The 24,288-nt window shown below is 35.5% G+C and overlaps 2 protein-coding genes across 4 annotated transcripts; both read right to left on the bottom strand.

The window, feature by feature from the left end:
• Nucleotides 1–11,176: 11,176 nt before the first annotated feature.
• Nucleotides 11,177–16,083, bottom strand: LOC133802413 (putative nuclear RNA export factor SDE5). 3 transcript variants are annotated; one of them, XM_062240714.1, is made up of 14 exons: nucleotides 15,927–16,083; nucleotides 15,424–15,498; nucleotides 15,157–15,203; nucleotides 14,040–14,672; nucleotides 13,575–13,600; nucleotides 13,396–13,473; nucleotides 13,096–13,163; nucleotides 12,736–12,992; nucleotides 12,454–12,533; nucleotides 12,267–12,323; nucleotides 12,110–12,177; nucleotides 11,923–12,026; nucleotides 11,757–11,830; nucleotides 11,177–11,615 (listed from the first exon to the last, which is right to left on the bottom strand). In XM_062240714.1, the coding sequence occupies exons 4-14, from the start codon at nucleotides 14,554–14,556 to the stop codon at nucleotides 11,499–11,501; spliced, it is 1,446 nt and encodes a 481-aa protein (XP_062096698.1). In that variant the 5' UTR covers nucleotides 14,557–14,672; nucleotides 15,157–15,203; nucleotides 15,424–15,498; nucleotides 15,927–16,083; the 3' UTR covers nucleotides 11,177–11,498. The 3 variants fall into 3 exon arrangements, with proteins under 3 accessions (XP_062096698.1, XP_062096697.1, XP_062096699.1); XM_062240713.1 differs by lacking the exon at nucleotides 15,157–15,203 and having other exon boundaries at nucleotides 15,927–16,082; XM_062240715.1 differs by lacking the exons at nucleotides 15,157–15,203; nucleotides 15,424–15,498; nucleotides 15,927–16,083 and adding an exon at nucleotides 15,073–15,092.
• Nucleotides 14,592–21,900, bottom strand: LOC133800035 (uncharacterized). Its single transcript, XM_062238014.1, has 7 exons — nucleotides 21,092–21,900; nucleotides 20,677–21,010; nucleotides 20,468–20,590; nucleotides 15,424–15,498; nucleotides 15,157–15,203; nucleotides 14,719–14,770; nucleotides 14,592–14,672 (listed from the first exon to the last, which is right to left on the bottom strand). Exons 1-7 carry the CDS (start codon nucleotides 21,898–21,900, stop codon nucleotides 14,592–14,594), a joined length of 1,521 nt encoding a protein of 506 aa, XP_062093998.1.
• Between the last annotated feature and the right edge of the window lie 2,388 nt (nucleotides 21,901–24,288).

The following is a 24,288-nucleotide window of genomic DNA, read 5'->3' as shown; positions in this document are numbered from 1 at the left end:
CATCACAGAGTAGACAGAGAAGTTATGCGAATCTGAAGAGCAGGAACGTGGAGTTTCAGGTGAGAGACTATGTCCTCCTTAGAGTTTCACCACTCAAGGGGGTGAGAAGGTTTGGGAAGAAGGGCAAGCTAAGCCTAGGTTTGTAGGACCTTTTTAGATCTTGGAAAGGATCGGACATGTAGCCTATAGGTTGGTGTTACCTCCGGCATTGTCGGGCGTGCACAATGTGTTTCATATTTCGATGTTGTAGAAGTATGTATCTGATGAGACTCATGTACTGAGTTATGAAAATCTGGAGTTGCAGACAGACTTGTCCTTTGAGGAGCAGCCAGTCTAGATATTAGATAGAAAGGACAAGGTCCTGAGGAATAAAACCATAACTTTAGTTAAGATATTATGGAGGAACAGCAAGGTCAAGGAAGCAACCTGGGAGTTAGAATCAACCATGCGGGACCAGTATCCCCAGTTGTTCAAGTAAAATTTCGAGGAAGAAATTCCTATAAGGAGGGGATAGTTGCAACATCCCAAATTCCCTAATACGGCTTAGTGCCTAGATTAGGGGGGTCGGGAGGCAATAATTGTTTTAATTATGTGCTAATATAGTATGAGTGTGTCATTATGTGAATTATATTATAATATAACTATGCTTGCATGTTTAGAAATATTAAATATGCGTGTGGGACCGTTTCTTATAAGAAGGTCATTTTAGTAATTTGATCTATTGAGGGTATAATTGTAAATATGCGTGTGTGTGATTGAGACCACATTATTATGTCTATATATTTGGGTTACTCAACGCGAGGCAATCCTGGTGAGCAAGTTAGCAAAAAAGTCACAACGGGGATTAAATACCTCCCTCGGGGTGAGCCTAGGGGTATTTTGGTAATTTAGTACATTACCGGGATTTATCGGGTAATGGGAGATTAAATTTTTATTATTTTGAGGTAGATTTGGATTTATAGGAATACTCGAGGATTTACGGGAAGTGGCAATTGAGGGAATTGCCCTTGAGGTCACTAAAGGATCTAAATTAGTTATAAGGGCATTTTGGATTTTTGGCAAAAAGAGATATGTTGGTCTAGGCAGCTGGAACCTTAGAACCATTCAGAAAGAAAGAAAGAAGGAAAAAGCTCTCTCTCTCTCTCTCTCGTAGCTCTCTCTCTCCTTGGTGAATTGAGAACTTTGAGAAATTGGAGGAACAAAGCTTAGGAAAGTGAAGGATTGGACTGGCTGAGCTGGGGATTCGATTCAGGGTTAAGCATATCTCAGAGGTAAGGGTTTAAACTTAGTATTTCCATGCCAATTCTGTTAAAAACTGTAGGAAGTTTAGAGTGTGCATGTGAATGGGTTGAAGATTGAATTTTGGATTTTGATGGGTTTTCAATCAAGTATTTAGCTAGGTTTTGTTGCTGGAAGAGTGTTAAATTGGTTACGGAGATTGAATTGAAGTTTTAAGTGTGATTGGGTTGATTTTAATTGGGTTCGGCTAAAGGAAAAACCCAAGAATTCTAGGTTCAAAGGGGTCGGACCGCAGCCCTGTTCTTGGGGTGTCGCGACCCTCTTGAACCCAAGGAGCCAGGGAAGGCTCTGTCGCGAGGGCGCACCGCGACGCCTCTTAGGTAGCGCCGAAGTGCGTGTTTAGTAAAATAGGGAGGTTGAGCCTCTGACTTGGGGCAGGCCGTGGCACGAGGGCATGGGGTCGCGGCGCTTAAGGGGTTTTGAACCCCGAGAGGGTTTTTGAGTGCTGGAACTCAACCCTAAGGGCTCATGATCGATCCTTCTACCCAATTTAGTGGAATTCAATGTCCCGGAGGCTAGGACTCAGTCTGGAAGCCTTTATTCACTCGTTTTGTCGGGATTCTTTATCATGATTGTGACTAGGTCATCGCTAAGGGCTCGAATCAGGGATCGTACTCAAGGGTCGTTTGTTGGTAGCTTGCACTTGGACCAAAGGTAAGAAAATTGCACCCAGAATATGATGTACATGATTAGGGCTTGGCCCAAATGCTGAACATAATCTTGATTTGGGTGTTGGTCCTGTAAATGCGCATGATTATGATTATGCCTGTGTATATCTGTTTAAACGTATTGCAATGCATTGTAGCCGTATGTGTGATAAACATATTATGTGATTGTTTACGGTGGCAAGAAAGCTTGGTTTATAAGCCGAGGACCTATTGTTGTATTTGGTTAATGATCGACTTACTAGTCGAGGGCATACTTGATTGAAGAGGCTCGACTTATAAGTTGAGGGTCTGCGAGGCTCGATTTATATGTCGAGGGTCATTGAGGCTTGACTTATGGGTCGAGGATCTGCAAGACTCGATTTATGAGCTGAGACCAGCATTACACGCGTTGAGTGTCGGCCGCTCTAGCTGGGCCACCTTGGGAGTGCACTAAGCACTTGACTGACTCGGATGCCATAAAAATAAAAAAGGGAGTACAACACGCACTTGTACAACCCCATGGTTGGTAATCTGTATAGTGTTCATGATTAGTTCCAGCTATTACTGCTAAGCCTGTTGTATTATTCCGTGAATTGTTTGAATATGTTTTCTTACTGAGTCTTTTGTCTCACGGGTGTTTTGTGGTGCAGGTAAGGGTAAGGAGAAGCTTAGCCAGCCATGAGTTGGAGAGCGATGGCAGTGACGTGTACATATGCAGTTCGCTCGACCGCCACGGCCGAGAGATTTCAAGGAAGCTAGGGTTGGATCCGGTTTTTCCGCCTAGGTCGACTTATTTTGTAACCTTGGAATTTGTAACTGACTTTTAAACTTGTATTTTGGGATCCCATGTAAAGACCAAAGTTTTTTTTTAACAGAAAATGTTTATGACTTGACCAAAATTTTAAATACCTAAGCCCTTGGTGGTTTAATCACATGTTTAGTCCAAATGACTCGTTTAGCGAGTCCAAACACAAATTTTAAACACACATGGTAACGGACCCTAATTAACAGGGCGTTACAATAACCCTACTCATGCATGCGTACAGGTACAAATAAATTATTATGGAATCATTCTGGGGCTTGCAGCCCTAATCAGATGACCATAGAGTCAACCCAAGGTTCTTTTCCTTGAATAGATGACCATAGAGTCAACCTAGGATCCTTTTCCTTGAATAGATGACCATAGAGTCAACCTGGGGTCCTTTGCCCTGTCCTCTGTATAACCAGCTTTGGATCTGATTTAGTGTACTCGGCACTAAGTTTTCTCCGACCAATAGATCAGTCAAGCATATGATGCGCTCCTAGTTAGGCTAAACCATATGAACCAGCGCCCTGCGCTATTTCCATGCTTGACTAATTAGTCAATGCCTTACGACCAGCACTTAGCGTGCTAATGTCATCCTTGACTAATAAGTCAATGCTTTACGAGCAGCACTCCCTGTGCTAATGTCGTCCTTGGCTAATAAGCCAATGCTTTACAACCAACACTCACTGTGCTAATGTCGTCCTTGACTGATAATTCAATGCTAGAATATGGGACTAATAAGTCACCTCGGGTCCCTTAGCCCTATCCTCTGTATAACCAACTTTGGAGCTGATCCAGCGTACCTGACGTTGAGTTTTCCCCGACCAATAGGTTGGTCAAGTGTATGATGCGCTCCTGGTTAAGTATAACCATAACGATCAGCGCTCAGCGCGCTATTTCCGTCCTTGACTAATAATTCAAGCCTTTCTCAATAAGATAATGCAAACAGGCATATATCATATGTCAAATATCCAGATACAAAGCATTCAGCATGCTTAATCAACCATCATAAGCATAATCATAATCATACACATACTCAGGTGTTCATGCCCTATTCATGTTCCTCTTCAACAATTCGGAATCACAAGCATAATAATAATCATGCACATTTACAGAGACTCAAGCTCTGATCAATTCTTTATTCAACATTTAGGCCATGCCATAATCACATGTATCACATACTAGATGCAATTTTCTTACCTTTGGTCCAAGCACAAGTTACCAATAAACGACCCTCGAGCACGATCTTGATTCTGAGCCCCTAGCGATAACCTAGTCACAACCATAATATAGAACCTCATCAAAACGAGTAAACACAGGCTTTCAAACCGAGTCATAGCCTCCGGGACGTCGAATCCTACCAAACCGGGTAGTAAGATTGATCCCGAGCCCTTAGGTTTAAGTTCCCATAACTAAAAACCCATTTTGGCCAAAACTGCCCTTTTAGGCCGCGGCCCCAAAAACCCGAGCCGCGGCATGCTCAAGAACAAGGGCTAAACCCCTCTCTGCTTGTGTCACGAGCCGCGGTCTGCCTAAAAGGTGTCGCGACCCAAGGTGCTCCCACCAGCCAATTCTTCCTTTTTTTTCAAGACTAGGTCGCAGCGCACAAGAAAAGGGTCGCGGCCCAACCACGAACACAGCCCAAAAACCTCCACTTTCTCATTTCAAATCCTTCCAAAAACCTATCCAAACATACCCAAATCTCAAAAACAAATTTCTCAATCATCTCAATGGCCCAAAACCATCAAAACTCAAGTTTCAAACCATTCAAAAACTCCTCAAAACATAAAATCCAAATTCAAAACTGTTGACGCGGTTTTTCGCCAACAGTGTATTAAGAAATTAGCTGAATAAACTAGTGCTTAAGGATAAACCGTAATAAGAATAATAACAGCTAAGGATGTTAAGGAAATTTTAAGAACACTCGTTCCTTTTTACGTGGTTCATTCCCCTAGTCCACGAGTCGATATTATTACTGTATATCTCTCTATATTTTGACAGAGTATTTGCATTACACAGAGAAAACCCAACCCTTTTTTCTATCCAAGGTCTTGGTATTTATAGAAGAAGCATCCCAGGAAAGGTGTAGGGGTCATCACGTGAATACCCATCCTATTTGTGACCTGTCTTGCACAAATGATGAATATTACAATATATATTAAGGTATGCTCTAATCATTAGGTAAAATTGATCGTGGGTCTGTTAGGGTTTTATGCCCTAATTAAAACCCAAATTCTTTGTAATCTCATTTTATTATCAATAAAAGAATAGAAATCATTTTTTTGACTTGGTTAATCACTTTGCTCACATGTTTTATTTTCATGATTATTTGTTTAATATAAACTTCTATTAAATCCCGAGCATATAGCTAATCTTATTTATAGTTACGTCATCACAGTGGAATATAAATATGATTATATGTTCAAAATAAGTTAGTCATAAGATTAGTCAGTGCACAGGATTTACACTGACTTGCCAATCTACGATATGATCTACTTACACATTACAGTGTTATGTTCTTTCCAGGACATTAGCAAAGTAGATAAGATTGGATGTATTTGTTACATCGGACTGGACCGATATTGACAGTTGATAAGATAAGTAAACATATTGTTATTATCTATTCTAGTCATATCACATAGTTGACCATAGGTCAATTCAATCTCAATTTTGAGTGGTTAGTATTCTAACTGATTGTATTATTTGAGTTCTTTGACTTGTTTGTTACCAGCTTACCCTACGGACTAGCCCATACTTACATCTTGGGAACTCGGTAGTATAATTGAGTGGGAGTGTTAATCATAGATATGAACATCTATAGCTTCTGATGAAGAAGTGAAACGATGGTTTCCTTTTAGTTTGGTTCAAGGTGTTAAATGATAGAGATCTCATTTCAATAATTAAATTAGTTTACTGAAATATCATTTACAAGGAACTAAGTGTTTTAAGGATAAAATACAATGAGGGGTAAAACGGTATTTTAGTCCTATCTCATTGTAGACCGTCCATAGAGGATTGAGTGACAATTATGGTTGTAACAATGGATAATTAATAGCGTATCTATATTTGTTATAGAGCGTTCTATGAATTCAAGAGTGCAATTCCGAGTCTATAGTGGAGTCACGAGGAATTAATAAGTTAGTAAATTTATTTGTTAGATTTATGATAACTTATTAGAGCTTGATTTCATAGGCCCATGGTCCACATTGTACCTTGGATAAAATCATCTAGATAGTCTCAATTAATTGATTTAATTATCAATTAGAATTATCAAAGTTGATCAGGTCAATTTTGGATAATTTCACAGAGTTGTGTAATTTTGAGAAGAAAAGAGAAATTATGGCAGATTTTTTAATTAAGATAAATTGGTATCTAAATTAATAAATAAGTTTAAATCAAGGTTCAAATTATAAATAATTAATTTGATAAAGGATTTAAATAATTATTTAATTAATTAAATCAATAGAAAATAATACAGGCCTTGATTTTAAGTCCAATGGGCTTATAATCAAATGGGAAATTTTACGAGCCTATAGCCCATGATAATTTCGACCTAGGGCTTCAAAATGGCTATTATTTTATTTATTTTTAATTAAATTAAATGGCCTAATTGAGTCTATAAAATGAGTGCTTAGAGAGAAGTCAAAACATAAGTCACAAGTCAGATTTTCTGATAGTTTTAGATTCTCTCTAAACACAAGTCTTTTTCTAAGCCTCTTTGTTATTTTCTCTTCTTCTCTCTATATCTATCTCATATCTTGAGAATTTCCCACACTAGTCTAGGTGGTTCTAAGGATACATTGGAAGATTGTGAAGAAAATAGAAGATCGGTTCAATTTCTTGATAATACTCTGCGACAGAGAGGATACAAGAGTTAGAGAAACTGAAGGAAGGACTATTTGTTGGATTAGCTTATACAGGATCTTTATTTATTTTCATGTATATCTAATATTAAACAAATTAATACGAGATAGCCTAAAACATGTTTCTAAAATTGAATTTAAAGAGAAACAAAGAATAGAATACTTACAGTATACGCAGCGGAATTAAAGAGTCTTTCCTTCAGTTTCTCTAACTCTTGTATCCTCTCTGTCGCAGAGTATTATCAAGAAACTGAACCAATCTTCTATTTTCTTCACAATCTTCCAATGTATCCTTAGAACCACCTAGACTAGTGTGGGCAATTCTCAACACATGAGATAGATATAGAGAGAAGAAGAGAAAATAACAAAGTGGCTTAGAAAATGACTTGTGTTTAGAGAGAATCTAAAACTATCACAAAATCTGACTTGTGACTTATCTGTCGTCTCTGAAATCTTCTCTCTAAGTACTCATTTTATAGACTCAATTAGGTCATTTAATTTAATTAAAAAATCAATAAAATAATAGCCATTTTGAAGCCCTAGGTCGAAATTATCATGGGCTATTGGCCCGTGAAATTTCTCATTTGATTATAAGCACATTGGACTTAAAATCAAGGCCTGTATTATTTTCTATTGATTTAATTAATTAAATAATTATTTAAATCCTTTATCAAATTAATTATTTATAATTTGAACCTTGATTTAAACTTATTTATTAATTTAGATACCAATTTCTCTTAATTAATAAATATGCCATAATTTCTCTTTTCTTCTCAAAATTACACAACTCTGTGAAACTATCCAAAATTGACCTGGTCAACTTTGATAATTATAATTGATGATTAAATCAATTAATTGAGACTATCTAGATAATTTTATCCAATGTACAATGGGGACCATGGGCCTATGAAATCAAGCTCCAATAACTTATCATAAATCTAACAAATAAATTTACTAACTTATTAATTCCTCGTGACTCCACTATAGACTCGGAATTGCACTCTTGAATTCATAGAACGCTCTATAACAAATATAGATACGCTATTAATTATCCATTGTTACAACCATAATTGTCACTCAATCCTCTATGGACGGTCTACAATGAGATAGGACTAAAATACTGTTTTACCCCTCATTGTATTTTATCCTTAAAACACTTAGTTCCTTGTAAATGATATTTCAGTAAACTAATTTAATTACTGAAATGAGATCTCTATCATTTAACACCTTGAACTAAACTAAAAGGAAACCATCGTTTCACTTCTTCATCAGAAGCTATAGATGTTCATATCTATGATTAACACTCCCACTCAATTATACTACCGAGTTCCCAAGATGTAAGTATGGGCTAGTCCGTAGGGTAAGTTGGTAACAAACAAGTCAAAGAACTCAAATAATACAATCAGTTAGAATACTAACCACTCAGAATTGAGATTGAATTGACCTATGATCAACTATGTGATATGACTAGAATAGATAATAACAGTATGTTTACTTATCTTATCAACTGTCAATATCGGTCCAGTCCGATGTAACAAATACATCCAATCTTATCTACTTTGCTAATGTCCTGGAAAGAACATAACACTGTAATGTGTAAGTAGATCATATCGTAGATTGGCAAGTCAGTGTAAATCCTGTGCACTGACTAATCTTAGGACTAACTTATTTTGAACATATAATCATATTTATATTCTACTGTGATGACGTCACTATAAATGAGATTAGCTATATGCTCAGGATTTAATAGAAGTTTATATTAAACAAATAATCATGAAAATAAAACATGTGAGCAAAGTGATTAACCAAGTCAAAAAAATGATTTCTATTCTTTTATTGATAATAAAATGAGATTACAAAGAATTTGAGTTTTAATTAGGGCATAAAACCCCAACACTCTTTAATTCCACTGTGTATACTGTAAGTATTCTATTCTTTGTTTCTCTTTGAATTCAATTTTAGAAACATGTTTTAGGCTATCTCGCATTAATTTGTTTAATATTAGATATACATGAAAATAAATAAAGATCCTATATAAGCTAATCTAACAGGGTCGTCTGGCATAATCGGACATGTGATGTTTGATCGGGCACGTTTATGTTACGTGTCCGAGAATTCAGGGATAACAGACATGTACTGTCTGACCACGCACATTTATAAATAACGTATTCAGGTTTATAAAGACTCCTGGATATGGAAGATTGTCAGAGTACCACGACCTGAACATAATGCCAGCTCGCGCCCAGGAGGCTATGCTTTATATCTATCTCCAGATCGTGCCTTAATGGTTCATATTCCTCAGCTCGTGTTATCACCTGGGGAATCGCACTGCCTTCGCAGAGGAGATGTCAACTTGTAGATCCTTTAGTACTGTTCTTAGCTAGCCATCTGTACTCGAGCTGCATAAAAGACCCGGGCTGAATATCAGGGCGTACAAAAACTTAAGAAATTTCAGGAAATGGGAACTCGAAAATTCAAAGCTTAAATTACCTCTGATATTTCGTTTCTCGCTAAATCCTCCAGCTAATAAGCTTATAAGCTTTCCTATAATCGTTATGACTCGATCCTTGCTTGAATCCGAGTCCTAAAACTCGAGTTTCCTTCGAAAATGCAACGAATGGTTAAAAGGGATACCGAGAGAGAGAGAGAGAACGTACTAAACATTCTTTTTATGTTTCTGATAGGTTACTTCGAGCTTAATTAACCTCAAACAAATCCCAATGCTCAGGGTCCCAAAAATGTCTCTGAGGGTAAAAATAGTCAAACTTCCCTCCTGATCTCACTAACTCCCAATATATCATCAAATACTCATTCTCATTACCCAGTATTGTACTAAATACCCAATATATCCCTTGACTCACACTGAGCCAAGTATGGGTCCCATTGTGACTTTCCCACTAGCTTGCTCCCCGTCTCGTGCAGAGTAACCCAAATATATCCACATATTAATGTGGTCACACACATATATCCATATATGCCAAATATACCCATAACAGGCCAAATTACGAAAATTGTCATTTTAATCAGAAATTGGCCCACATGCATATTTAACACACATAATCATGCATATCAAGTCATATTATAATATAACTCACATAATCACGTATTGATACAAATATATATCACATAATTTCTATAATTTGTCATCCTGGCCCCCTAATCAAGGTCCTAAGTCTTATTAGGTAATTTTGGACGTTACACGAATACTCTCTTCATTTCTCTTTAAAGAAGAATCGAATGAGTCCGTTCTCTAATATTACTGTCATTGTTGCTAGAATAGAATGAAAACAATATTAGGGTTAGGGTTTGAAAGAGAGATATATGTATATGCATGGAATTGGAATGGAACATGGTTTGGTGTAACGTGGTTTTGAAATTTATGTGCCAATCTGATTGGGATGTATTCAAGAATGACTACTTTATCATTACCAAATATGCTTAAGCTTGCAACCTTTTTATTATTATGATTCTATTGAGTTTGTAATTAGTACATACAATATATTCTTTAGCTGCTAGTTGCCATGCTTGGGACCCATATATATAATAGAATATTGCTATCACCCATAACAGCCATATATAATCACATTTGTATAAATGTGGTTTAATACATATATAGTTCAAAACCTTGGGCTCTTCAATATATATTTCACTTCGCCCATTCTTTTTCTTTGATTTGTATTTTTTTTTATCAAATTCATAATCAATCACAAAACCCAGATGAAGCCTCTTCTTTTGGTGTCAAAGTGTCCACAATCTGCAATCTGTACTTGGCATTTTAATTGGGGTGGCAAAATGTAATATTGGAGGGAAAAAAATTCTAATTTAAAATGTTAAATTCATATTAAACTTAATTACTTATAGAAATATAATAAATGTTACATGGTGTTAGCACTACATATGCCCCATAACAATACTCCATATAATAATTATAAGTAATAAATGAAAGAAAAAAAAAACTCCGAGATATATATAATTTATTTAATTATTTTTAGAAAAGAACCATAGTTTGATTTCTTATTTTGTATTTTTATGGTATTAAGGGGGTGACGATAAGGTCATTCACCATCACCAAGAAATCATGACACATACTAGTTCCATGACAAAGTCACCCATTGAGTGTCTTAATAAGACAAGCAATCCCCTTTTTAATTATTAAAAAAAATTATTTATTAAAATATATCAATTTATTAAAATGTCTACTGTAAAAAAGAAAACTAATTTAGGCATGTATAACAATAATTTTGATTTTTTGTACCGCATAATAATATATATATATATATATATTTCAATGTAATAGCTAGAATAATGAAAAAGAAAAGAATAGCCTCATTACATATTTACTGATGATGCAATTACCAGTTCTAATGTACCTTTAGGAAGAGTTTGGCCTAAGAGCAAAATCCAGTGAAAAAAAGCTGTAGGAGGGAATTCTAAATTATATCAAGCGTCAAAAATTTAAATTAATTTCCAAAATGGATTCTTATTCTACCTTTTTTCCGTTTTTCTATAATTCTACAATAATATAAAAGTAATTGTGGAGAGAAAAACCATTTTCCATCACAAGTCTAAAATTAAATTCACATTTCACTCGCTCCAAGGCAATGTAATAATAATATATTGTGTTTTTACATCAATAAACTTGCATAAAAAATATTTTAATCAGTCAGTAGTGGGATATAAGATTTGGAGTGTCCAAAATAGAGTAATAATTATCTCAACGCTAGGCTAGACACTTTTTTACACGAGATAGCAGTTTTCCCACCGTGCAATTTAACACATAGTTAATAAGACACTCTTAATTATCTCAGCTCCAAACTCCAATCATCAAAACAAGTTTGAGAAACCACTCACTCTAATTGATTCCAAGATCAAGAACAAGGGTAATTACTTTTTGACAAAGCTCAAACGCTTAGGGTTGATGCTATCCAACCGGATACGAATTGTTCCAGCACTCTCTCCCTCCACCCACTCGATGGATTCTTTCTCTAATAGCTTCAAAACCTGTTCCGTTGTTGATGAAAACACAAACCCAACACATTATAAACTCATTGCTTTAACCTTTTTAATCAAATAATTTCCTGTATCACTTCAGAATGTCTCATTTGGTGCATCGAAATTTAGTCCATAAAGAACTATCCTTACCCGTCTTCTACGAAGTCCTTTGGAGCTGTCTTCTTTCCCGTTCGCATCTATGATCAGCTTGAGATATTGGATAGCTGAAGAACAAGATATTTCTTTACGAATATTATTACTCCAGTTAACAAACAATAACCCAACAAATGAAATGAGCAGAAAACCAAAGACTAACATGAAATGCCTGAAAGTGACGAAAGAAGATCCTTCAAAAGCCGTATTGCCCCCTTGGCATCATAATCACTCAAGTCCTGCAGCATGTCATCTTCTGCCTCCACACTTCTCTCCACATAAAGGAAAAAAATGAAATTAAAAAAAAAAAGTGGACAGAGAAGAAAAGGATCATATGAGTAGATACTGACTTGGTTTCAAGAATCATTTGACTGGACTCCTCATATGCTTCAAAAGCCTTTTCGTGGTAAAATTGACCCTGCCAAATGAGAACATAAGTCATAACTCTGTTACCACACTTACCACAAGTCTTAATCCAATCAAGTTTGATAGCAAATAACAACATACCTGCTCTTTCAGTTTCTCAAATAGAACATGATCTCCCTTTGTCCATGCTTCCACAGCCTAACCAAAAAATTACATCAGTTCAAACTTATAAAGCTATTAAAAAAAATCTACATTGTATGTTTTCTGACGTGGTTAGATAGACGATAGCATGTTACATATGTAAGAGAGGCCATGAAAAGCCACATACAGATTTATAATAGTGCTTCATCATTTCGTTATTCTCCTTCACACCTTGGCGAAGAGCCTGGAACCTTTCCTCATCTTGATCTGCAAAACATATAAAAATCAAACCAAAACAAACCCATTACATAAATACCAGCCACAGACATACTTAACATATACTCGTAGAAGTGATTCATACATTGCTGAACAAACACTGCACCTAACCCCCTTGACTTAAAAGCCTCTGCACTCCATAGAGATTAAAAAGGCAAAATCTCTTATTATAAATAAATAATGTTAAGCATACCATACTCGTCCTGTTTTTTTGGGTGAACTTCAGTTATATTTTGTTCTACTACAGAGTCCCGTAGAGGTTCCTTCACAGCATCTCCAAATATGCCCCGCGACTTCGCTGCTGCCTTAACTCTTACTTTAGGTAGCACAGAATCATTCTTAGCATCAGAAGCACAAAATAAAGAAGTCAGAATATCCCTTTCCAGATTATTTTTCTGCTTTTCTACGGCAGATAAATCTTCACTTGAGTTTGATGCTGTATCCTCAGTACTGTACAAACACAGCTAATTAATCGGCATCCCCCTATCACACCTCAAATTAGGAAACTATGAGAAAGATGATTGAAAGCTAAACAAAAGATGAAAAGACATACCCCCTGGAATATCTTGTGCACTCCCGCTGATGTGAAGGAAATTCAGCTTTTGAATGCAAGCCTGTATACTGAGGAACCAACTCAAATGAGACTGAGAATAATATATAAATATGTAATTTTGTGTGTGCGTACGTATAACCATGCCTGCAATCATAAAGATACAGATTTGTACATACATAAACACAGCCTCGTTTGTATATTTTAATAACATCATTGAAGTGTTATCTTTTGTAATGAAGAAAAGAATCCATGTACAATCTTGTATGCCACTTTGTTCCCCTATGTGAGAATCATACCAACCTTGTCGGTAGAGCCACTAAGAGATTCGCTCTTTTTGTCCAAGGCTACCATGGACATATCAAGTAGTTTCTCCATACTCTGAATAAAAAAAATTAAGAAAAAAAAGCTTCTTAATGAAATTAAAAATATAAATAAAGGGAAATACACAAAAACTTAAGTTAGCAATAATTTTTGTGTACCTTTGGCATATCATACCCACAAGCATCTGCAAGTTCAACATAAAACCCGATTAACTTTGTAAAAGTATAGATCAACATTATTCAAACTAAAATCCCAAATCAAATCAGAAAACTAGACAATAATTAAGTACACCAAAATTGTTTAAGGTTATATACCCGAACTTGGTAGAAAGTAAATGGTTGCTTGGTATCAAAGTTTTCAAAAGGCATTTCAGTCTCCAAATTATATATAAATGGTTTTAAAATTAATTTATTTTCTCTTACTAGATTTAAACTAAACTAAATTTAATCTCCATCTAAGGTGAAGTATAGGCACTTAGCATCAACCTTGTTTGTTGAACTAATTTGTAGAAAGAAATAAAATATTAAAAAAGAAATGTGTAATTTTAAACATTTGACCTAATTATTAACTGCAATAAAAAAAAAGGAGGAAGACAGATCAACCAGCCCAAACAAAATAATTACCAAGAACTTGTCGAATCACATCCCTATCTAACTGAAATCCATCTCCAAGCATGTGGAACAGAAACTCCTCCATTTCGTTATGCACTCTATCATCCTTTCCAGAATTTAACTTAACTTCTTTTACCAAAGGTTCAGATACTGGCAACACCTTTGAGTTTAGTTTCATTGATTTGTTTGTGTTGCCATATCCTTGTTTGGATTGTGTAGTCTTTAAGTAATCCTTGCCAATAATGCTCGAGACAGTACCAACAGAAGCAGAACGATTCTTTGAACGATCTGAGACATTAACAAATAATGATTCTAAAGAATATTCACTCCCTCTCTCTTCCCCATCGACTGCAACTGAACAAGAAGAAGACGAGCTACCCTGCTCTTTGCTGAAAAACCCATAGGCCAAATCTGCCTTCCCTCTCGCTTTCCCATTAACATCAGATTTTCCTTGGTTCTTCATATGGAAAGATCCATTTTCCTTTGCAAACTCTTTTACAGCTTCAATGACAGTGGGTCCTGCAGCCATCCCAAGACTTAACTGTAGCAGCAGGTTTCCGGGATTTATGGACCAGCAACTTTGGCTACTTTATTTGCCAAACTAGATGGATCTGCTCCCTCTGGTGCATCAACAGCTTTACCAGCCTAACAAAAAAGAACATTTGTTTTACATGAGAACAAAGCAAGCCACACATGATATTCTACACCCTCCCCCTCCTCTACAATGGAGCAAAGGGTTAATGCTGAACAAAAGAAAAGAAAAAGGAAGACAAACAAGTATGTAGAAGGAAGAAACTATCCCTAAATAAACTATAGTTCTCAAGCAAAAATTTATCCAATTCAAATTATAATTCTACATTTAAAAAAAAAAAACACTTTTTGTAGATTCATTATGACTTGAGTCCATTACAGTAATATCTTAGCTTAGTTCTATGACTCAATTAGGCATACTCCATGTAATAAAATCTGCTAAAACAAATGATCATAGAGGGTAAAAATGAAAGTGACACAAGAATGTTATTTCAGAAAGATATAAAGCTCATGCCATTTTTTAAGGATCATATGGTCTTCATATCCCCCCGACTCTTCCCCATTTGAACAGAAATTATCAGTTATCACTATCACATACCCCCCACCAAAAGCAGAAGGAGAAGAAATTAAGACCCTTTTCAGCCACTGCATGATAAAACCAAAACTGTCAGACAGAACCAAAAAGTTTCTTTTTTGACAAGTTATTTGACTGACAGAGCAATAATTTAAGTATGCAGCTTAAGTAAGAAAGTGTTATACTTTATCAGACACACACAATACGATCTACACATATTATTATTTAGCCATAACTCACATTACTAAATTCCCATAACAAAATCTGACTTAAGAGTACCAAGAACCATACCTCTGAGAAGACAAAGAATGGCACAGCCGAAATCAAATAAGCCTCTAAAATCTCAGGCCGCTCTTCTGCTTCAACCTGCAAGATGCAAAATATGCAAAGAATGAATACCCAAGTTGACAAAAACAGAGGAAATCAAAGAAAAGAAAGAAAAAACCCGTTAGAATTTTAACAAATTTAACAATTGCTACATGTCAAGCAATAATCTCAGAAATGAAGACCAAACAATTGATACCAACATTCAACGTTCACTAGCACAATCAAACAGAAACTAATACAATCCCGCCGCCCAAACAAAATTTCTTCTTCTTTTCTTTACTTAATGAAACCGATACTGAAACTACAAGGGAAGATAAAGAGAATCTTGAACAAACAAACCAAACCCAAATCTCAAATCCAACAAAGTAACAATAGAATTAAGAAAAAGGCATTACGAGCATTGTCTCTAACAAAGTTGCAACGAAATCAGAGAAAACAAAACAACTTCAAATGGAGAGTTGAGTTACCTGAAAAAGAATCTGGATTGAATGAGGGAAAGAGTGAGAGTACCGTGAGGGAGAGGGAAATGGGTATTGGATAAAGTGTATGAATTTGGATGAAAGGAATGGTGTTTGAAGGAGTAGTAATGGTGGAAAGGAAAGGAGGAAGAAGGAGAGAGTGAGAAAGAGTTTTAAATCTCTGATTCTTTTGTCTGACCCCACGCGCCTTTTCCCTTCCGAAGCAAGTTTTTAATGGGCCAAGTAATTTATATTTTGGGCCGACCGCTTTATTTGTTAGATTTATCGTAATTTTTTTAGATGTTTCCAAAACTACCATTTTTAATATTTTTGTAAATATTTCTCCCACTTCTATTTTCTTTTTAAACAAAAAGAATACAACCTTAGGGGTGATTGGTTTTTATTCAAACATAATAATTTTAAAATGATGTTTGGAAACTAAAAATTATATATATTTTAAATTCTGATTAGTTAGCTGTTTTATTATATAAAATAAAGAGAATATAGAGAAAGTAACGATATATTATTTTTCAATTTTTATGAAGAAATGCGTGAAAGTGTCCATATAACCACTCTTATATTTATAAATTTTTCATTATCATGTGCTTAAGATGAGTTACAATGTCTTCATTTTATATTTATGATAATTATATATACATTATCATGTATAATTAATGTTTTAATTTCAGTTATTAAATCAGATTTGAAAATATATATTATCTTATATTAGGTTTGTGCCATAAGTTATAACTAGTACCAAGGGTTGTGGACCAAAAAGTATAACTCTTTGTTTAAGTTATGTGCCACATGAATGAAAAGTTGTCTCTCTTCGCAAGTGTGATTTATATTCATTGGAGTAATATTAAATTGTTCACCAAAATATTACACAAGTTTTCTCTTTTTTATGTCAATTTTAAAAATATATATTTATCTAATGATGATAATAGGAGCGTGTGAGATAGAAAACCAAGTTGTCTGTTTGGAAGAATATCTACCTTGTATTATGACCATTGTATTTTAATAATTTTATCAATGAGTATTTGATCATTTGTCCCCCAAAAAAATAATAGGAACATGTAATAAAGAGTAAATTTTTCTTTTTTTTATTAGAGGAATTCTCCTAACAAGCAGCAGACAAATCATGTACAACAACTCTCTATCTAATAAGTCACAACGATATCCAAAGAACAAATAAGTGGTGACAAATATCAGTAGACTCAGCGTAACACGGCATACAAACCAAAGTCATAATAATCGTTAACTATTCAAGATTAAAAGCGAAGGAAAAAACCAAAGATAAATACTGTCAAATCTCACACAAGGAAAATCCAAGAAAGTAAATAGGAAAACCAAAACAAACACCGATAACCAAACCTAAAACATCATATCTAAAAACTTCTAATAAAAAAAAAAAACAAAACAAAAAAAATAGTTGGAACAATCTTTGCAATACACATTTTATATGATCATTACAATCATTTAAATTTTCGTTTTGTTTCATCCTCATATATATCTTCTAATTCTATATAATAAGTGTGTAGATGACGGAAATTATTGGTTTTAACGATTTTTTATTTTTTTAAGAATAAATAGCATTTTTCCCTCCGAACTATAACATCTGTATGAAAGTGCCCCCGAATGATTCGCGATGTTTTAAATTCCCCCTGAACTTTTAACGTTAGTAATTTATGAGCATTCCGTTCAGTTATGTCGTTTACTCGGTGATGTGGCATAATACGTGTGTATAGTGGTTGAAAAATTGAAAGTAAAATTAATACACCTAAGCCTACCATTATTTTCTTTCCTCTTCCCTCTTCTTCATGATTTTCTTCTCTTCAAACTCTAGGTTTAATTATCCATTCTGCACTTGTGTTCATCAAGCATCATAAATGGCATATTCTAGGGGGAAAAGGTATGGAGAAGTTCAAGGGAGTCCCCCTATTTGTCGTTGTGGATGTGAGGCCGTACTAGGCATAACGTGGACTGTATACAATTCTGGGAGAAGGTTCTATGGCTGCCCAAGACACAAGGTTTGTTGTTTCAATTATTTTTCTTGATTATGATTGGCTTAAACTTGATAAGGTCATTTTTGTATTAATATTTGTTAAGTTTTTCTATGCTTGGATGGTGTTATGATAGCATTTTTAATATTTTTCACTAAGTTTCGTGATTCTACAACATATTTTCTACGTTGCGTTTTATGATGATAAATCTAACATTTTGATGGCAAGTGTAGTTAAAATAAAGTTTTAGGAGTATTCAAAGCTTTTGGGATTGAATTGTGGAAGTGGTGGCGACGTGGAAGCTTTGTAAGATCAAGAATTGAAGAATTTCGAGGTAGGCCGCGGCTCATAAAACTCAAGCCGCGGCACTTTAAGTGGAAATTGCACTTTCAGGATTTTTCTTCCAGACAGGCCGCTGCGCGTAAAACTCAGGCCGCTGCGCGAAAATTTCAGGCCGCTGCCTGAGGGACAGATTTAGGCACAGTTTTGTTCTAGGCCGCGGCTCGCGACGTCGTTTTCAGATTTTTTATTTCTTTTTAATTAGAATTTAATTGAGACTATAAATAATTATTAGGGTTAATTTTAGATTAAGTTTTGATTACGGTTTAGAGAGAAAAAGAGACTCAGAAGGGGCTGGAGAGAAGACTACAACGCGACAACAATCTTGTTCATCCATCTAGTTTCTTTTCTTCCCTTTATCTCTTTAATTTTAATTATAATTATGTTTGTGATTATGATTACAATTATGGAGTAGATTCTTTTTAGGTTAAGGGTTAATTCAAAACCCAAGACATGAATTCTTGATTATTAATAATGAATATTGTTCTTCAATTTCTCTCAATATTAGATTGTTTCCATTTTTCCAATTGAATGTTATGAATCTTGTAATTTCTTGTTAGGTGGCCAACTAATTAAAGTTTTACATTGTTCAATTGTCATCTTAGAATTACTACTCACCTAATAGTTTAGGATTCTAAGTGTGTGTGATAAATTGCAATTGATAGTTAAGTCAAAAGAATTGTTGATTGTGATGAAAAATAGAACCTAGGTTAAATGAATTATATGCTTCATTAATTTATTGCCTAGATTAACTTGTTTCCATAGAACTTCATGCTTTATCTAAGTTAAATAGATTGTATGCTTCATAGATTTATTGCTTAGATAAAAGAGTTAATTATTGAGCGCTTCGCCTTGATTACTTATAATAGGGAGACTGGGATAATTGTCTGCTTTAGCGTTATCTGCGGGGTTAATAGTTTAATTGAGAAATTGGAATAATATTTATTATTAGTGATTAGGAATGATTGTCGAGGGTGGAGATTAACCTTTAACTGCTTTTTAATATCGTAATCCAAATCTTTATTTTGCTTTCTAATTTATGTTATTTAATTTTGCATAAAAAAAAATCAAAATCCCCTTTTAAGTTTTAGTCTTAATTCTTGAACAATAAAGTGAACGATAGTCCTCGTGGGTTCGACCTGTATTTGCTATTATACTGAAATAATTGAAAGTATTGAAAGAAAAATTATTGTTAAATTTGTGTGGTATACGACAGCCATCAAAACTCATCTAACTCTGTATTTTATTTACAGAGAAATGAGAGAGATGGTTGTGGCTTTATTCATTGGACAGACCCTCCTAGTGGTGAAAGACATAATTGTGATAATGGGTTGTTTAAAAAAGTAAAGGAGATCGAAGGCAATCTTTTGCAACAACATATTTTTGTTGAGAAAAGAGATGAACAAATTGGAAAAAATTTGATGTTGATGGAGGATGTCAAAACTGGTCTCTGTATTTTTGTTGTACTTTTATCTTTTGTTTTGTACTTGGCATTATGGTGAAATGTAATTGTTGTGTTGTTGTTTTAACTGAAAAAAATGTAACTGTGTTGAAGAAATCAAGAAAAACATCATTTATGGTATATGTATTTGATTGGATCTTATATATTTGGCAGCATATATATTTGTGATGTGTTTTTATTGATTATGAGATATCTAGTAGTTATATAGTTGCTTAATTGTAATGAAATTTGATTAAAAAAAGGTTTCCAATAGCATAATACAACCAGAAAAATAATGTAAAAATTGAGCCAACATTTTCATTCAGTAAACTAGTATCTGGTGTACAAAATGTGATCCTAAATCAGATATACAACCTTGCTCAAGTACATTGGTGATTTACAACCTTGCTCAAGTACATTAGTGATCCTAAAACAAATTTACAACCTTGCTCAAATACATTGAAATAATATTCAGTGAGCATGGGACTAATCAAAAAACAGAGACAAAAGCAGACATAGCAAAGACATAAGCAGACATAGCAATTGACTTTCAACTCTAAACTTATCCAATACACTGCTTGTCAATCAAAAAATCAGATACCGCCTTGACTAAATATGTTTGGTCCTCGTTGCAATTGTGTTGCTACCTTGCCGGGGTGGGTTGAATGAAACTTGCTACAAAATAAGATAGACAAATCAGGTAGCTTAAATGATAAAAACCAGATAACATAAATCAGTGAGCATTATTTGAAGTTGTTAGGAGATACCTGAGGTGGTGGCATTATTCCTTGTAGAGCACTCAGATTTGTTGCTGAACTCACTGAAGCATTTTCTGGCTGACTGCTATTTCTATCGTAAGTACCAGGATCAGCTGGGGGGTTATCTTTTCCCTACCAAAACAAATCTTTTTTATCAATCCAAAAACAAGCAAACATTATCCTTCAAACAAAATGCAAATAATACAATAGTAACTTACCGAATTGAAGTTATTTCTAGCACAAGTTCTGAAGTTGTGGCCCACTGCACCACAGCCAGAACATCTCATTCTCACATATCTTCGTTTCAATTTCTTGGATGTTGGTGGAGCCAACTCATCAAGTTCAACTCTTATGCTTTTCTTAGGCCTACCAAGTTGAGTCTTCCCAATTGGCTTAATCATTCCAACCTTGCCACTTCTAGGCCACTCATCTTGATTCCTAATTGGAAAAATTTGCTGAGCGTATGCCTTCATGTAGTATTCCTTGGTATACCATTTGGAGACATATGTCATTGGATCCTCCCTTTTATGCCAAATAGCAGCAATAACATGGCTACATGGAATACCAGTGAGTTCCTATCTTCTACAATAGCAGACCCAATTTTCCAAATCGACAGAGTACATGCCCCCGTACATGTTCATCACCTGGTACATGAATTCACTCCCTTTGGTGGGAATGTGACTTCCAGCTTCTAACTTGTTCTTTTCAAGAACAGTTGCGACCCTTGGTGCAATGTTAGACTCCCACATTATAACTGAATGCCTATTTTTAGTGAGCCTTTGCATCATGTACATCCTAATACGCTCCAACATCAACAATATTGGTCTATCTCTGGTTGCCAATATTGACTTTGTACCATTGAATCCCTCACACATGTTATTTACAAGTATATCACACTTAGGTTGAGTCCTAAAGTGTGATATACTCCAGTGATGTGGACATGTAGCCAATAACCAGTTGTATGCTTCCTCATCAATAATTGATTTGATCTCCAACATCACAGCTTCGAATCTCCTAATAGTTACCTCTCTTGCAGCTTTCCATAAAAGGTCTTTCAATGTTTTATCCCTGAAAACTTTGTTGAAATTCTTCTCTAGATGCCTTGCACAATGCCTGTGCTTGGCCTTAGGTACACCCTCATCCCACAAACCCTTCAAGGCTTGCTCTAAACCTGTTTGGTTGTCTGTAATAAAGCTCCAATGGTTTGAGTTTTCAATTTTTAAGTTCACCTTCAATAGGTCCAGAAACAAGCTCCATGAATCCTTATTTTCTATCTCAACAACAACAAATGCTATAGGATACATTTGGTTATTCCCATCTATTCCAACTGTTGTTAAAAGTTGTCCTGGATGTACACCTTTAATGTGGCAGCCATCCAACCCAATTAAAGGTCTACAACCCTCATTGAAACCTGCTTTTAATCCAGCATAGCAAATATACATCCTCTTGAAATGTGGCTTACCATTCTCACCAACTTCTATCAAAAACTCAACAGTTGAACCCCTATTGGTTCACTTAATCTCCTCTGCATAATTCCAAAGAGAAGCATACTGCTCTTCATAGCTCCCTTCAATTGCTCTAGTTGCCATCAGCCAAGCTCTATAAGCTTTGTCCCATGTAATCTCAATGACATTGTCCTTACTAACCTTGTGCATGAAAGAAGAGATTCCCCACTTGTCATTCATCTTGAACTCATTCATGTACTTCCGACTGAACCATCTAGAAGTTGCAAATCTATTTGTATTCTTTCTAGCACATTTGTGTTCATCATTATAGGTTTTGATGACAAATGTAGTGGTGTCATCAATCTTCGATGCAAAACAAACCCATGAACAGCCAACACCTTTACATTGAGCCCTAATCCTATGAGGGTCATTCTTCTTTAAAAAAATGTCCTTTCCATTTTGGATTGCATACTCCCTAATTGCTTGCTTAAAAACTGCCCCATTTGGAAATGATAACCCGAGCTTCAACACTGGTTTTTCCATGTTAATTGAAGCCCTAAACTGAGGAAGCTCTAGCAGCTTGGTTTTTCTGTACATTTTGTTTGGTTTGTGGATCCCCTCAATCTCCTCATCATTCTCATCTTCATCCTCACTTGAACTATCTTGTGGAACAAAGTCACTGTCAGAATATTGTATACCCACATCTCCTATGTCAATGTCTATAGGCTTTTTCCCTAATCATTTCAAGTGGTTTTCAGCTGCCTCCCCCACATCTAAGTCATCTTCACTTTGTGCATACTCTGGATCTACACCATAATCGTTGTCTTCACTTGACTGTTCATTTTCAGTAGCATTTTGCTCATCCAAAACAGGCCTAGATTTGGTCACATCCTCATCCAAAACAGGCCCATGTTCAGTCTTATCCTCATTTAAAACAGGCCCAGATTCAGTGACATCCTCATCCAAACCAGGCCTACTTACATCTCCCAAACCAAGCCCATCAAAACCAAGCTTACTCCCACATGCATCTTCATTCAATATAGCCCCATCAGATTGTGTTGCTATTTCCTCACCTAAATCTGTTTCAACATCTCCATTCACATTAACCCGAGTATCATTTTCAGCACCTAAAACAGTTTCAACATCATCATTCACCCCATTTCTAGCATCATTTTGAGCACCTAAATCAATTTCAACATCCTCATTCACACCAGTTACTACTGAAGCTTGAGTTTCAGTCACTTCTAGTTGACAAAAAAAAACATTCCACAACATTGCATCTCTTCACACAATCCTCAATCTTCTCAAGTAAAACTACATCAGTAGTTACACATTCCATTAACACACTTAAAATAAAAAGCAATCTCCTATGGATTTGTGAAACCTAAATCTCTAGCAATCTGATATAGCTCAAACATGCTCATGCTATCCACATCTTGGAAATGTATTAATTAGTAACCCCACTGTTGATTGCGTTTTTAGCCAACGACGTGAGAACGTCAATAGCGACAAGCCTTCAAGAGAAATAAAAACGACACAGACGGTACAATAAAGAAAATAAAGAACACACGAGATTTTTATAGTGGTTCAGCCCCGATTGTCGGTAATAGCCTAATCCACTTAGAGTTGTGATTTATAAATCTATACTCAAGATCAGATGGACTGAGCCAACTGAGTTTCTTCAGTACAGATTGTGAAAATACAAGTATTCTCTCTAATTTCAGCACTTTCTCTCTCTAGAATAGACAGACCCAATTTTCTCTCTCTAGAAAGAAGAAGCAGAAGAAGCCCTTCTCTCATCCCATAAGCTCTCTATTTATAGGCCTGGGATCCTCAACTGATATCCCCTTATAATAGGGATATTTTATTATATTTATTACATTTATATTACAAATAAACATTCAAAATTCGAAATGTAACAAACTCCTCATTTGTGGGAAGAATGAGAGATTCCCGCGTACGTTGTTGGAGTTGTGTCTGACTTAGTCTCCTCTAGCTAGTTGGTCCACCTCCTACTCACTACCCATGCAAGTGCTGGTTGAACATGCATGGTGGTAGGATATGCATGGTGGTAGGACATGTTTTTGGTGGGTTGAACGTGCATGGTGGTAGGAGATGCACTTCTCTCCTCTAACATGCACTCTCCTCTAGCATGCCATGTTCCTCCTTGAACCAATCTCCTTGGCTTCTCCTCGGACCAAGGTGGTCCGAGGCAACCTCCTTGGCACCTCACCTTGGACAACATTGAGGCAACCTCCTTTAGCATCTCCCAAACATGTCCGATCGAACATTGTATAGGCTCTCCTTATCAAAATCTAAGTCTCCATTCTCTTGCATGAGACTCCTCCTCCTTAGCTATTTACCTTGGACACGTTCGAGCCAACA

Source organism: Humulus lupulus, chromosome 9 (assembly GCF_963169125.1).
Source record: "Humulus lupulus chromosome 9, drHumLupu1.1, whole genome shotgun sequence".
Lineage (NCBI taxonomy): Eukaryota > Viridiplantae > Streptophyta > Magnoliopsida > Rosales > Cannabaceae > Humulus > Humulus lupulus.
This window is presented reverse-complemented; position numbering and strand designations above follow the sequence as displayed.